At 38.6% G+C, this 15,064-nt stretch overlaps 1 protein-coding gene across 3 annotated transcripts; it reads left to right on the top strand.

The window, feature by feature from the left end:
* Window positions 1-1,061: 1,061 nt before the first annotated feature.
* Window positions 1,062-14,741, top strand: MOS1 (modifier of snc1). Of its 3 annotated transcripts, none has more exons than XR_003629613.2 (11): window positions 1,062-1,421; window positions 4,714-4,790; window positions 7,339-7,422; window positions 7,511-7,555; window positions 7,827-8,196; window positions 8,455-8,557; window positions 9,869-9,949; window positions 10,066-11,374; window positions 11,455-11,725; window positions 11,826-14,334; window positions 14,423-14,741. XR_003629613.2 is itself a non-coding variant. In XM_028203940.2 (10 exons), the coding sequence occupies exons 2-10, from the start codon at window positions 4,759-4,761 to the stop codon at window positions 14,232-14,234; spliced, it is 4,704 nt and encodes a 1,567-aa protein (XP_028059741.2). In that variant the 5' UTR covers window positions 1,062-1,421; window positions 4,714-4,758; the 3' UTR covers window positions 14,235-14,741. The 3 variants fall into 3 exon arrangements, 1 of the variants encoding a protein (XP_028059741.2); XR_003629614.2 differs by having other exon boundaries at window positions 14,428-14,741; XM_028203940.2 differs by having other exon boundaries at window positions 11,826-14,741.
* Window positions 14,742-15,064: the final 323 nt, after the last annotated feature.

Genomic DNA, 15,064 nt, shown 5'->3' on the forward strand with positions numbered 1-15,064 from the left:
TTTTTCACCGCACCCGAGCATCGATGCGGCGCCCCTTGCTCATTTTTCGAAACACTCGGAGGTAGGCGCAACACGTCACTTGAGGGGAATAACTTAGCATTTAATCGATCCAAAGTAGAATTCATTGTCATAAGGGATCTGAGCGATTTTTTTTTACGTATTGACTGCCTACTACCTAACACACAACCCTTCTCATTTACCTAGGCTTGAGACTGATAGAGTTGTTAACCACCCGACAGTGTTGATCATCTAATTACTAGGCTCCGTTTGGTTGTGTTTTGTAAACGTGATTCCACACCTATATTCACACATGATGTTTAATAGGAGTTTTGGAATCGCGTTTTCAAAACTCTGCAGAGAGCTCTGTTTCAGCCGTGCTTTTCAGATTTTTTTTTTTTGTAAATTTTGCCTAACCGGTCGTCCGGCCGATTGACCGGAATATTAATTTTTATTTTTTTCAATTGATATGTTAATTTTTATATAATCGAAAAAAATATTTTTTTAAAATTTTTAAATTTTTTATGTGTTTTAAAATAATTTTGAGTTGTATATTTAGTTATGAGTTGTAAATTTTTATATCAAATACCAAATGTCACATCAATAGTTTCCTACTCAAATCAAAACTCTTTTTAAAATTATTTTCAAAACTCCTTACTAAACAAATTTTCTATACTTAAACCATAATTCCAAACTTTACAAACTCAAAATATAACTCATTCTCTTAAATCATAATTACAAAACTCTACCAAACGCAACTTCCATTTTTAATATTTTCCCATTTATGATAGGTGTATTCTCTTAACAACAATGATTCATCCTACTAAAAACATCACCACTAATAGCACTAATGCATTAAAAAAGTAAAAAAAAAAAAAAATACAACTTCAAGACTAAAACATCACATCATTAATGGCGGGACCCACTACTACCTAATTAGTGGGAGCACTAATTAGTACTCCCAAGCATTTTTCTTCTCTTAAACAGAAGGCAATACAATTTTTTTTTTTTTTTTGAATATTAAAAAAAAAGAAAGAAAAAGAGAAAGTTGGCGTGTAAACGTCAATTGTCACGCGCGTGAGCCGTGAAGAAAAAATCACAGGCAGTGAGTGAGAGAGAGAGAGAGAGAGAGAGAGGGGGGGCGGTGAACCTCTCTCTTATGATTTAAAGGTATGTTGGGTTTGGGTTTGGGTCCGATCACTCTCTGCCCCTCTCTCTCTCTCTCTCTCTCTCTATCTGTGTTCGACTCTCCGATCCCGTCTCATCATCATCGCCACCATCACTACCTATAAATACCCTTCACACCCACCCACCCACCCACCCTCATCTCTGTCTCTCTCTCTCTCTCTTGCTTCGCTTCTTCGTACAAAGAAACATAGATCGGAACATTCTCTTCGCTTATAGATCATAATCTTTCTCTCCTGGTAATCATCTACTCTCTCTCTCTCTCTGTGTGTGTCTATATAAATTGTATGAAAATATATATGTCGTTGCTTTATAACTGAAAAAATGTTGGATTCTAGGGTTTGGAAGAACACAAGGAGGGCACGATTTGATAAACCTAGAAACAGAGAATAAAATTAGTACCTAGGGTTCGCAACGTAACGCATACATACACGTAACAGAGATATTGTATAGATTTGAACCGATAAAGTGCGTCTTTTGGTGTTGTTTTCAATTTGAATTATGTAGGTGATGGAATTCTGTATTCTGTATTATGGGTGTAGTACCAAAGTTTGTATTTTCTTGGTGAATCATATATGGGTTTGTTTGGTGAGTGAACAATATGCTTCAATTTCTGCATCTAATGAATTTCTGTCATGAATTATTGGCAATTTACATGCCTGGTGCCATTGGTCATGGTTTGTTAATTATGTTGGGTTTTGTATGTGATTTACTACTATACGTGGAAGTATATCTTGATTTAGTCACTTCATTTAACAATTTATTAAGTTGAGGCCTTGATAGGCGCTTAGTGCCTTGGGCAATATGGGTGCATTTAGCTTGCCTTTTGTTTTTACTACACTAGGGGCATTATTTGTGTGAAAGTGAGAGGTGGTTGAAGTTTGACTCAATCATCAAAATTGCAAGTATGTAGCAGAAATAAACTATTTTTCTCCTTTTAGGTTGGGGGATGGGAGACTATGGAATGACGAGAGGAGTATGAGAGACTAATGAAAGTTGAGATGTCGTTTACACAGGGAAATATTAGAGGGGCTGTTATTTCTCTTGAGATGTATGTGGTATTTTTGATATAGAGTTTGAATTGTGCATGTGTTTATCACATTAAACTCTTTTGTCCCTATTAGATGAAGTTTGGTAGTGATTATTATCGTTGGATAGTCAGAGAGGGATTAGGAAAGCTTCATAAATCTTGAGTCGGGTTTGAGGTGGGGTTGGTTCTAATTTTATATTTTCATGCCATGCCTTGCTTGATGCGCACTTCTATGTCTCTTACTATTTTGGGAAAAGATGGAGTGAGGGAAGAGGTCCATAGTTGATTGTATTTAATTGTGGCTTGATCAGTTCATAACTTATTTTCCACTGCTTCTCCAATTTCTATTATACAACAATATTGGCACCAAAAATATTATTGGAAGAGTAGAAATAAGGTTAGGGGAGATGGAAAACGAATTTATTTATGTATTTTGTTTCTTTTGATGGGGAGCACAGTGGAATTGGTTGAAGAATTTTTGAGGATTAATATTTTATTTGATTTATGTTTTATTTTGGGAGTAATTATATAGTTTGTTTATTTTGGGATTTGATTTCTATTTCTATATTTTTATATTAAGAACCTCATGGGTAACCTACAAATACTAAGCTTATTGTTGTTAGTAGACAACTTGAGACTAATTTATGAATTGCTTTAAATTTCTGCAAGGTAGTTTATTTTGGTAATTTAAATATTTGCATTCTATGGATTTTATTATGGTACAACTTGAAATATTAGGTCCTTATAGTATTTTTTGCTAGGGGCAAGCTTGGGAATCATGGTCTTGGCCTAACATTGGGCTGGGCCAGGCTTGAGCCACTCTTTATTAGAAGTGCAAGTTTGGCCCTAACCCACATGGGCATAGCTCATGTCTCCCTAGCTCATGTCTCCCTAGTCTTAGCCTAGCTTAAGCAGCAATATTTTGAGTTTCCTAGTGTCGTTCTACATGCTTGTAACTTGTCTTAATGATTTTTTAGAATTATTGATCTTGGCTTAATCCCATATAGACCAGTAAACTCTATTTTTAGGCTTCATAGAATTTTAAAAAAATTTATAAAACTTATTTTATTTATTTATTGACATATTTGTCCAACTGACTTTCTAAAACCTTGAAACCATTTAGAATTGAACAAAATTGTAAATCTACTAAAACTAAATCACTAGGCACATTGCAAATATTCTTCGTCAAAATGTCCCTTCTTGTGGAATTTGCTATGTAAAAATATGTTTATGCATGGCCTAAGATGTTAATGATGTTGGACTAAAATAATCTATTACAAGCAAAAAAAAGTTCTCTCTCTCTCTCTAGAAAGCTTCTCTCTCTAGAAAACAAAACCCAGTTTGGTTCAGCCAAGGGAGGAGGTTGCCGCCGGCTTCCTTCCCCCCTCTTCTCCGTCTTGCTTCCTTTTTTCTTTTCCCTCCTTGGCTTTAGCTTCGTTTCTTCTTCTGCTTCTTCTTCTTCTTCCCTCTCTTTCCTTGTTTTCAGTTTCGGCAATAAGTTTGATGTCCTTTTTCATCGGAATAGTGGTCTACTTTTATTGGGTCGAAGTGTGGTGGTATTAGGAGTTGTAGCTAGAATAAGGGAGGTCGGCTCGGTGTAGCAACGGTGCAAGTGCCGGTGTGATGGTGTGGATAAGGTGGGTTCCGTATGGCGATGGTGTTTAAAGCGTCAAAGGTGTAATGCTCGGTGGGGGTGGAGACTTGTGGGTTGCAGGTCAGGTGGTTTCAGTAGTGGAATTTGTAGTGGAGGGTCACGGGTTGGTTGTGGTGGAGTGCTAGGTGTGGGGTTGTTGCAGTGGAGTGTTAGGTGCAGTGGAGGGTCGTAAGGGTGTTAGGTGCAGCGTAGTGTTGCAGGGTGGTTGCGGCAGAGTGTTGCAAGGTGTGATTTTGCGGTGGGTTTTGTAGCAGTGGGTTTGGTGCAGCAAAGTGTTGTAGGGGTGGTTTGGTAGGCAATGGTGTTCGGTAGGCAATGCATGTTGAAGGTGTTCGTGGTGGCGCGTGAAATTGTTTGCTCGTGTGAAGGTGTAGATCGTGTGCAGATCGTGTGCAGAAGGGGTGTGGTAGGGAGCATTGGAAATGTTAGTCTGCAGGGTGGCGTGGGTGACAAGAAAAGTAGTCTAGAAAATGGTGTTTTGGAATTTTCAAACTTTTTGTAGTTAATATCTTTTTAGCTACTTTTATGTTTTTTATTTTTTGTTTTTTTGCTTTGTTTATTGTTTTCAAATATTAAAAATCTCGTGAGGCGGAGGGGTAGGTTGTGAGTTTATGACTAGCAGTACTAGGAGAGTTTTTTCACTTTCCGAATCTCCCTCAATGTATTCTACTTCCTTGTACCTTGAATTTCATGTTTATAATAAAATTTTTACTTTGTTGATTAAAAAACAAACAAACAAATTGATGTTGGACTCAATTTGTTTTTGTTGATGTTAAGACTCAATTTGTGTTTGGTGGCTGTAATTTTCTTTTTGTTGATTGAGTTTACAAATGCTTTTTCTATACAGGCTCTGTAAAAATTGTTTGGATGACCTTGGGACTACATTTTAAGAATGACTTCAAGTATGTTGGCTGGAGAGAAAAGGTATGAAATATTTTTCATTGTTACATTCTTTGCTATCCTTTCTTGATGTGTAGTAGCTCAATTTAAAAATTAAAAGCATACCACTAAAATAGATGAAAGGTGCAATTTCGCAGAAGTAGGTCTTCTGTAAATTGAAGACAACGTCCATTATCCATGTTTTAGTTACATGACTCATTTTGCAACCGATTTGGAGTTCAGATATATTTGGCACTAGAACATTGTGAAACAAAGGGGCAGCAGGGAAAATATTAGTAGTAATGGTTTGCAGAGCCTTGAATTTGACTTTAATGCTGTGAAAGGGAAAGCATATTACTCAAACCAAAGGAAAGTGGAAAATTCCAGAAGGATCGCTTAGATTACTATGGTGATAATCTTCACCGTCAGATTATTTAAGCCAGAATGTTGTTTAGGAATGTTTAATGGTTTAGTATTCCTAGGGACAGCAACAAGGCTGATATGGGATGGGCAAACCCTCCCTGGATCATGGACTGTCCCAATCTTGATGAGTGGTGAAAACAAAAGGGGGTGGGCAGATTCCAATGGGAAATCAATTTATATGTAAAAGCATATAATTTTAGACTATATAAATGACTTGCTACCTATAAATTATTTAGGAGCTTTGGCTTTGAATTGTCGGTTAGATACTGATGGTAAAGCATTGATGTAGGAGAAACATTCAATGTTTGGTTTGATTTTTACGTGAATATGGAGTTCACGGCTCCATACCTCAGGAAGGAATTTTGTATTTATCACATATTCCATAAGTATACTCCATTCATGTTGAAAACTAATGGGGATTCTAAGCTAAACCTATCTACATAATATTTTAGATTATTCTATCTTCACAAACCCAAAAAATACAAGCAATTTTCATTTTCACACTGCTTATATGTCTTTAGAGATCGTTTTTGGCAGTCTTATACGTGCATGTTTGGCAACTTAAATTTCTGTTTCTCGTGTTCTTCAAATTTGGTCGCTGGGATGGATGGGTCAGCTGCTGGTGGTGCCATATGGAAGTGTGGCTAGATGGAAAATGTGGCCATGTTCACGTTAACAAAATCTGATCAAGTTTGGTTTTGGGTGGGTTTTGTTTGTAAATAAGCTGTTGATCGACCTGCGATTATGTACAAATACCACAAGTGCTCTGTGCTTTCCAAACTAAACCTTAAGCTAGATAGCTGCCTGAGTTTAGTGTTGCATGCTTTACTGTCCTATGTCCCTATTCTCTTGTTGCTTCATTTTTTTGTTTTTGTTAGTGAAATGTTTTGATAGTAATTTCTTTTCCTTTGCCATGTTTTTGTTAGGTAAGGTAGGGACACTCGAACTTTAGTTTGTTTATTAGGGTGATGTGACCTAAGCAGCTGGGGTATCATTTTTTTGCTTATTATTAGGTTTTTTTGTAGTGTTTTTCTTTTTCACATTGGAAACTTATTCCAAGTGTTCGTTAACTACATTATTATTAAACAAATCCATTCATGTGTGCATTTGGTGCAATTTATGAATGTATTGTAGAAGCCTAGATGTCTTAAGATATTTTCAATTCCTACATTAAGTATACATGTCAATGGATCAATACTTTTTCTTACTGTAACCTCTATGATTTTTGTTTATTTGTTTTTACCGTAATCAAAGATATTAGAATTTTATTTTTCTTGTCTTCCTTCACAAAGAATTCTGAATTGCAGCCTGATGGATTAGCTACATCACATGTGGTTTAAGATTGCCGAGAATACTCTTAGTTCTGTTTTTGTGTTGATTTTTCTTGCTTCATACTAATTTAGGTAGTATGTATAATTATGCAACATCATTGACAGCATATGTGAGGGTAATGAGTTTACCATTGTCCATCTATCGTGATGGTGGATCTTCTCATCTCATTCTGACATGGGTTAGTTTTTCATGAACCATGTTAACCTTGTTGTGGCAATATATTTCCACTCTTTTTAGTTGTGGTGTTCTCTAGGGCACATCAAAGATTGTGTCTGTTACTGTGTTTGCCTTCTTTTCTTTCTATAATTCCTCTACAAGATCTGCCTAGATATTTTCTGTATCAGAGATTTATTATGTTGGGCCTCCATTTGGTTATGGACAGACCATTCTCTCTGTGGATGTCTAATTGGGGAGTTAATGTTTCTACATGCAAATGTCTACTAGCATGATCTTGTTTCAAATTTACTTATTAAAAGGAAAATCATGATCTTGTTCCAATTTTAATTATGTATTTTTTTTTGTTTTAAATAATTTCTAGTAGTTGGCATATATATTATTGAGGGCTACGACGTTCTGATTTTTTTTATATTATGTGGTTGTTGAATTGTGAGTTTTTACCTGTGTCTTCCAAGTGTATGCAAGATGGATTTCAGTACACCTATTGTGCATATACATATTTTAGTGTCTATTAGAGGAGTCATGTGTTGGTTTCCTCCATCTTCTAATGTAATTCTGTTCAAGTATTGTAAAAAACTATGTTTTTTATTTTTTAAATTATGCTATTTCATAGTTTGTGGACAGCTTTATATGCGTTAACGTTGTTCGGTCATTGTTGCAGGTGGGCGTCCTCCACCAGAAGAGGTGGAATGACTGTTTTGGGAAAAGTTGCTGTTCCAAAACCTTTAAACTTACCCAGCCAAAGGTATCTAGCTTGCTGCTTAATTATTTCCATTTTCCTATGTTAATTATGGGGGTTCTCTCTCTGAAATTCTGTTCAATGTTGTTTCAAGGTTAGAAAATCATGGTCTGGACCCAAGTGTGGAAATTGTTCCCAAGTGAGTAATACACAGTCTTGGTGATATATACTCTCTCTCTCTCACTCACTCACACACACACACACACACACACACGTGCATGTGCAAGCACTTGGAGACATGCACACCTTTTTATGATCTTTCCTCTATCTATACTTAAAATGATTTCTCTCTCTCTCTCTCTCTCTCTCTCTCTCTCTCTCTCTCTCTCAGAGAAGTAGAACCAGTAATAATAAATTGATCAGACCACTCGTTTTTTTTATAGATTTTTAAAATTTAAAATTTTTGATAGGGGTACCCTTAGCTGGGGAAGTCGATCATCATCCTCTGCATCAAATGCATGGGGTTCTTCCGCTTTGTCCCCAAATACTGATGGTGGGACCAGTTCTCCAAGTTATCTCAGTGGTCGCCCTTCTTCTGGAGGTGGTACTAGGCCATCAACTGCTGGTAGTGACAGGATGCACGAACCTACTCCTAATGCATGGGGACAAAATTCTAGGCCATCATCAGCTTCTGGGGTATTGACATCAAATCAAACAGCTCTGGCATCACGTCCTCGCAGTGCAGAGACAAGGCCTGGTAGCTCACAGTTATCTCGGTTTGCTGAACCCTCATCTGATAATTCAGTTGCATGGGGTCCAACTGGTGTCTCAGAGAAATTGGTAGGATGGCATAACTAAGTTCAGCATTAAATATTCATGTTATAAATTTTTAGTTAAAAAAATATTTATTGTCTTGCTTCTAGTTATTAAAAAAATTGCTGCAATACATTGTCTCAAATCTTATTTATATGAATGATTAGATTTCTTAGTTGGAGCTGCCTTTTTTCATTTTTAACCCTTTTTGTGTTTATAGTAGTTATCCTGTTGAGGTTGCTGCATTATCTCTTGGCAACTTGACCTAACATATTATGTATGCAGGGAGTGGCAACCTCCAAGAAGGATGGGTTCTCTCTGAGTTCTGGAGACTTTCCGACACTTGGTTCAGAAAAAGACAATTCTGGAAAGAGTCCTGACTCACAAGGTGACAGTGCTTGCATATAAGAACTTCTATGTCAGTTGTCTTCTGTTTGATACTTCTCTTACAGTTCTCCACTTCTATTACATTTGTTTTTGGTTGCCACTGTGATTGATGCATTACATCATTTTTCTACTAGGTCGGTACTCTCTACAATGATCAGAGTAGTCATCTCTTTTTTGTATTTTTCTCAAGTTTGGGTCTTGATAGTTCCATACCTTGCTTGGTTCGAGTCTTGTCACTGTTGGTCTCAAATGAAGACTGCCGGTTTGATGTACGTTTTTATTGTCTAAATAAATGATGTCAGATGACTTTGGAATTAAGAATCTGAGGGTCTGTCTGAGATGTGCAGGGTTGTCTTCAGGCAACTATGAGGGAACCGGGAAGTTGTTTAATTATAGTTCTTATTGTTCTTGCATTACTTAGCTAATGTTAAATTTAGTCTTACTTGTGTGACTTCCCATTTCTGAATTTTCATGCTTAGTAGGGCTCATTTGCTATTTTGGATTAAATATGAAAATCACACTGGTTATGTTGACAATATGTTGGGTGTGGGTATGTCTTCATTGCTTCCTTTCATGGTGAAAATATTGCAGTTTTCCTCCCATATCACCGTCATATATCATTTAATGATATCTCAACAATCCTTGTTAATATCCTTTTGCTAATTGGTTTTGAATAAGTGGAGAACATTTTTCTTGTTGAATCATTACACTGCCAGGCATAAGGACTAGGTTGGGTAATGTATTACTAGTAATGCTGCTGCTAGTTAGTTTCTGACAAAATATTATTTTATATTTTCTTTTTCTTTTTTTGGTTTGTTTGTTTTTCCTTTGGAGAAAGCAATAATAGTTTTTGTGTGTTTGTTTAGGTTTTGAAATTTAATTAATTGTTGTGTTTTTGAAGAAAAAAATTTATGATCAATTGTTGTTTTCTTAGTATTGTACACCTCACTGTGTGGTGAGGTGTACAAGACTAATTGGGCTCCACAAACTCAACAGATATATCCATTAATATTCCCATGCTTTCTTACATGCATATGGAGGCTGATGTTGATGTATTATTATTCCTTGGTCATGCTAATAAAAACGGAGCATTGCTTAGGTTTTCTGATAATCTACATGCGATAATCAGTTGGCACAATGAATTATCGCTTTCTTACATTTAGTGCCTCAATGAATTTGAAATCCTTCTATTAATTGGTTCTTGTTTTTCAACTTCATGCGAGTGTTGGCATTTTATAGCTAACTGTTGAGTAGTTTCTGGTTTGAATTTTATGTGCACATTATTGATTGTGTGATCAACTATTTATGACAGACCATGGCTCTTATAGTCGTCCTGGCTCGTCTTCTGGCAGAGCAGCCTCTGGAAAGGAGAAGAGTGTTACTTCTTCAGTTGGTTTGTGCACATGAATTTAACTCTTCCGTTTATTCTAGAAAGATGGTTTCATGAGTATTTCTATTTGATGTGACATGCAGCTTTTCATTTTATCATCGATTTTTATGTCATTTCAGGTGATATTTCTGTAAATGCAAATGTCAGCAGTGGAAATGTGAGTACTTGGAGGAGAGATGGTTCCCATCATGTTGAGGATGGGGTCCAGCCTACTATGGAGAAGTGGAAGGGGGATCCCTCACCCTACCTAAATCCTAATTTTCCACCTCATCACTTCGATGCTTGGCGTGGTCCTCCAATAAATCCTCCTCCGCCTGGTGTTTGGTATGGAGGACCTCCACGAGGTCCTCCTTATGGACCCCCACTTGCTCCTGGTGGCTTTCCAATTGAACCATTTCCTTACTATCACCCTCAAATTCCACCTCCTCCTTTAGCAAACTCACAGCCAATTCCTCCTCCAGGGGCTGGACCAAGAGGACACCATCCTAAAAATGGAGACTTACACAGACCCCACATTCCTGATGCTTACATCCGTCCAGATATGCCAATTAGGCCTGGTTTCTACCCTGGACCCATGGCCTATGAGGGCTATTTTCGCCCCCCAATGGGCTACTGCAATTCTAATGAACGGGATATTCCATTTATGGGAATGGTAGCTCCCCCCGCTGTTTATAACAGGTACCCTGGTGAAAATCCTACTGATCCTGGCAATAATCATGCTAGAGCCAGTATGCATGGCTCCATGGGAAAACCATCGGCTTCAGAACATGCGGAGTCTGGTCATCCTGATGATACACGAGGACCATACAAAGTTCTTAAGAAGCCACACAATGAATGGGATGAAAAACGGGCAGAAGACAAACGGGAGCACGGTGTACCAGCCAATGCCCAGTATCTTGAGAAGGGGGATCAACCAAGAACGTCATTGCCGAAAAACGAGTGGGGATTGGAAGACAGAGAAGACGAAGAGAATTATTCAGGAAAAAGAACTTTTGGTGGAGATGCGCGTTCTCGAAATTTCGACAATCGAGGAACTTCCTCTTCAGATTCTGTCAAAGTTAAGTTGCCTGAAAGTCGGGGCAAGGCAAAGACCATTGATGATGTTACGGTAACCAAGTCAGAAACTGCAGCATCCACTTTTCCACAAGTACCTCCTCAAATAGTTCCATCTACTCCAAAAGACCCAACGTTGATACAAAAGATTGAAGGTCTAAATGCTAAAGCTCGGACTTCTGATGGATGGCCTGATACTGCATCCATTCCTTGTAGGGAAGAGCAAAAGAGTAGGTTACAAGTTGATGCTATGGCCTCTCGTTCTGCCAGTGAAACAGGTACTGCTTTTGAAAGAACTCACTCCCATGAAGTGGATATTTCTACAGCACATAAGGCCCTTCAGCCAACAGCTTCTAGTGGGGCAGCCATTTTAAGGTTTGTGATTATTGTGCTAAAACTTTCACCGTATCTGTTATTTTCTGTGTTTGGGAAGGATTCATTTTGTAAATTTGCAGGAAAGCTAGTCATGGTGTGCAAGGTCGACTTGACCATCGCGGTAAAAGGTTCAACAACACTCATGATGCTGGTGGATTACGAAAGAAACCTCTGGCTGCTGAGTCCGTCTGTGAAGTTTCAGCTGTAAATTCAGAACCCAGTTTTGATGTTCATGTACAAGACCACCTCACATCTGTGGAGGCGACTGAGAAGCCTGGGATCAACCCTCAAGGGAAGGATGAAGGAGAATCTTTGACACCTGTGTTAGATGAGAGTGATTCCCAGGCACAGGTAAGTAATATGTGTGTGTGTGTGTGTGTGTTGGTACCAGCTAGTTTTATGTATATCTACTATGTACAACACTAATTTTTTTAAAATGTTTTTTCAACAGCGTGCTAAGATGCGGGAGATAGCAAAGCAACGTGCTAAACAACTACAGGAGGAGGAGGAGGAACGGATAAGAGAGCAGAAGGCAAAGGCTCTTGCAAAATTGGAAGAGCTGAATCGGCGTACTCAAACAATGGATGGTTCAACTCAGAAGTTGGAAAAAGGTCCACCTAGTGGTCCTATTCAGCAAGAGCAAGAACCCGTGACCACTGAAGTAGTAGTTATGGTTGCTAGCAAATCTCAAACTGTAAGCTCACCATTGGTTTCTAATCCTAATGCTCAGATTAGAGAGAGCAATACCGTCGGAATTGGAGAATCTACTGTTATGTCCGAAGATACACGCCTGGAGACATCGGACAATGTGCATGCAGAATCTGTTGTTTCACATGATCAGCTTTTGCATTTGCAACAGGATTCTCATACCGCTGGTGCAGCCAACCATAAAGCTGCTCGACAAGGAAGTGAAGGTAGTGTTTCCAGGCATAAGCGCATGGGCTATAAACAAAAGCAGAATGCTCCATTGGGAAAGAATTTGATTGATAAATCAGTTCCGATCAGTTCAACTGAGGCACCAAAAGATGAGACTCATGTAGCTGTTAATGATGTTGCTGGTGAGGTTGGATCAACTGAGCCAATCCTACCCATGAACTCAAATATCACGGCTGAGTCCTCAGCACATCAGAGGAGGAAAAACAGCAGGAGCAGCAAAAACAAGCATAAGTTGGATGATGTGTCATCTGTTGCCGCTTTACCACTACCAGTATCAAAAGAAACTAATGCTGCAAAAGTTTCCACTGAAAGTGGAAAGCCAAAGGCTTCTGAGTTGGAGTTGGACCCTAGCTCAGTTCAGTCAAGGACTGGTGCTAAGGAAGCAATTCCACCTTCAGAGCTGCCTGTGTCTGTGCCTAGTGAAGAAGCGGGTGGTAGAATAAATAGCCAGTGGAAACCTCAGTACAATCGCCGGATGCCAAGAAACCAACAAGCTAATAGAACAGCGGAGAAATCATATAGCAGCGATGCTGTTGTGTGGGCGCCTGTGCGGTCACAGAACAAAACCGAGGTTATGGACGAAGCCGGAAAGAAAACTGTACCCGACACTGTTAATGCAGCAGCAAAGAGCGATAATTCAGTGCAGAATAATATGAAAAGCAAGAGGGCAGAGATAGAGAGATACGTCCCGAAGCCAGTAGCAAAGGAGCTGGCTCAGCAGGGAAGCATCCAGCAACAACCAGTGCCGTCTTCAGTCAATCAAATTACGTCAGAAGAAACTGTTGGGAGAGTAGAAAATTTTCAGAATGTTGAAGGTTCTCAACTGGGTAACTCAGTAATTGGGAATGAGTTGAGGAATGCGGATGGTAAGCAGAATAAGCAGTCAAAAGCACATGGATCGTGGCGCCAGAGGGGTTTGGAAGATGGATCGTCCTCTACTTCACACCCTTGCAAGAATGTTGAGAAATCTGTTGAACAATACCAGTCCTTGAAGCCTGATATAAATTCTTTGAAAGAGCAAACAAAGTCATCTGATGATTTTAATACTTCCGATGGGTGGGGTTTTCTCGATAATTCTGAGACAAAAGCATCTGTTATTGCATCTGCTGTTGTGAAAGATCAGGAAGTAACAGGCAGAGGAAAGCGACATCCATTTAAGGGTCATCGAAGCATTGGGAACAATCGTGATCATGATTACAGGAATGCTAATAGTGGGTACACTGATGAGATAGGTCAAACAGACACAAATATTGCTTTGAAAGAAAATCGCGGGGTTGGGGAACGAATAACGCCGCACTGGCAACCCAAATCGCAGGTGTATTCAGTTCATAGTCAACGTGGAAACCGACCCAGTAGTGGACAAAATGCTACAGTTGATGATTCACTGTCCCCGAAAAGGGTGAATCTTTCACCACAACATGACAAGGAGAGGAGGGAAACTATGGTGCAGCCTCCCATTGATCAATCTGTGTCTGAGCAGACAAATGTGGCAGAACTGCTGAGTTTAGGGCAGCATCAAGAGTCCAAGAGAGAGAGGAAAGTAGCCTCAGCAAATGTTGATACACAACATGAGCAGCAATTTGCCTCAGGATTCCGCAAGAATGGTAACCAAAACAATCGTTCTGGCAGAGGGCATGAATCTCGTGGAGATTGGAGCTCGGCTGGGCAAGATAACAGGCAACATGGTAGTACATCTTCAAACCGAGAGAGGCAGAGACACAATTCACATTATGAGTACCAGCCAATTGGACAATACAATAACAATAACAATAACAAAACCAACAATTTTGAAGGTCCAACAGATGGCTCTCACAATATGGGCTCAAGGTACAGGGAGCGAAGTCAGGGTCACTCAAGGCGTGGTGGGGGTAATTTTTATGGTCGGCAAAGCGGGACCGCCCATGTTGATGCCGGTTATGATTGATGGGAAACAAAATCTGGAACTGAGTATTTCTTTTCTTAGTGGGTCAAAAACCGTTCCTCCAAACATTGGGGTTGTTGGTTCCATTAGCGAATGATTTCAGGTATTGCTGCTAGATTAGGTCTTCATTTTGTTAAATTGTTATAGACGGTTATATAAATTGTTAAACTGATATCACACGTATCGAGCAGGGTAGGGTTGGGTCGGGGACAAGCACATGGTGCCAAAGCAAAATGTGGTGTTCATGCAAAGGTACTTTGGATGGGGTTGATTGCTTTCTCATTTCAAGATGTAACTGACCTTAATGTTACAATTTGGTCATGGCTTGTTAGCTGTGGAACCTTTTATGATTTTGTTTTTAAAATTTTTATTTTTAATGTAGCTATGTAATTAGTGGCCATCATTATCTGTGTTCCAAATATATGGAATGTTAGGGAATGGATTAAAAGGTTGTTTTGTGGTGCTTTCACTTGTGAGAGTAAATTTTTGATTATTTTCTTATTTTGGTCAGATCTGTTAGTTGCTCCTTTGTAGTTTTTGTTTTTGTTTTTGTTTTGTGCTGGTGTTTGAGAAATCAAAATTTCTCTTTCTTCTTTTCGTTCACAATTATCCCTTATCAATTGAAAGTACATGTACAACTTATATAATTAGACATACAATTCAAGTTAATATTAAGTAAAATATGTGCCGAGATAAGAAGTTATGTACTCAAATTCAAATATTACGATAAATTACACGTTTTGCAAGATCCAAGTGAAAAATAATTTTTGAATTTCTAAAAATTTAATAAAAATGCTCATAACAGTGATATTTTCGATCCTTTGATTCACAAA

The sequence above is a fragment of the Camellia sinensis genome, chromosome 4 (assembly GCF_055761805.1).
Source record: "Camellia sinensis isolate YWXY chromosome 4, ASM5576180v1, whole genome shotgun sequence".
NCBI lineage: Eukaryota > Viridiplantae > Streptophyta > Magnoliopsida > Ericales > Theaceae > Camellia > Camellia sinensis.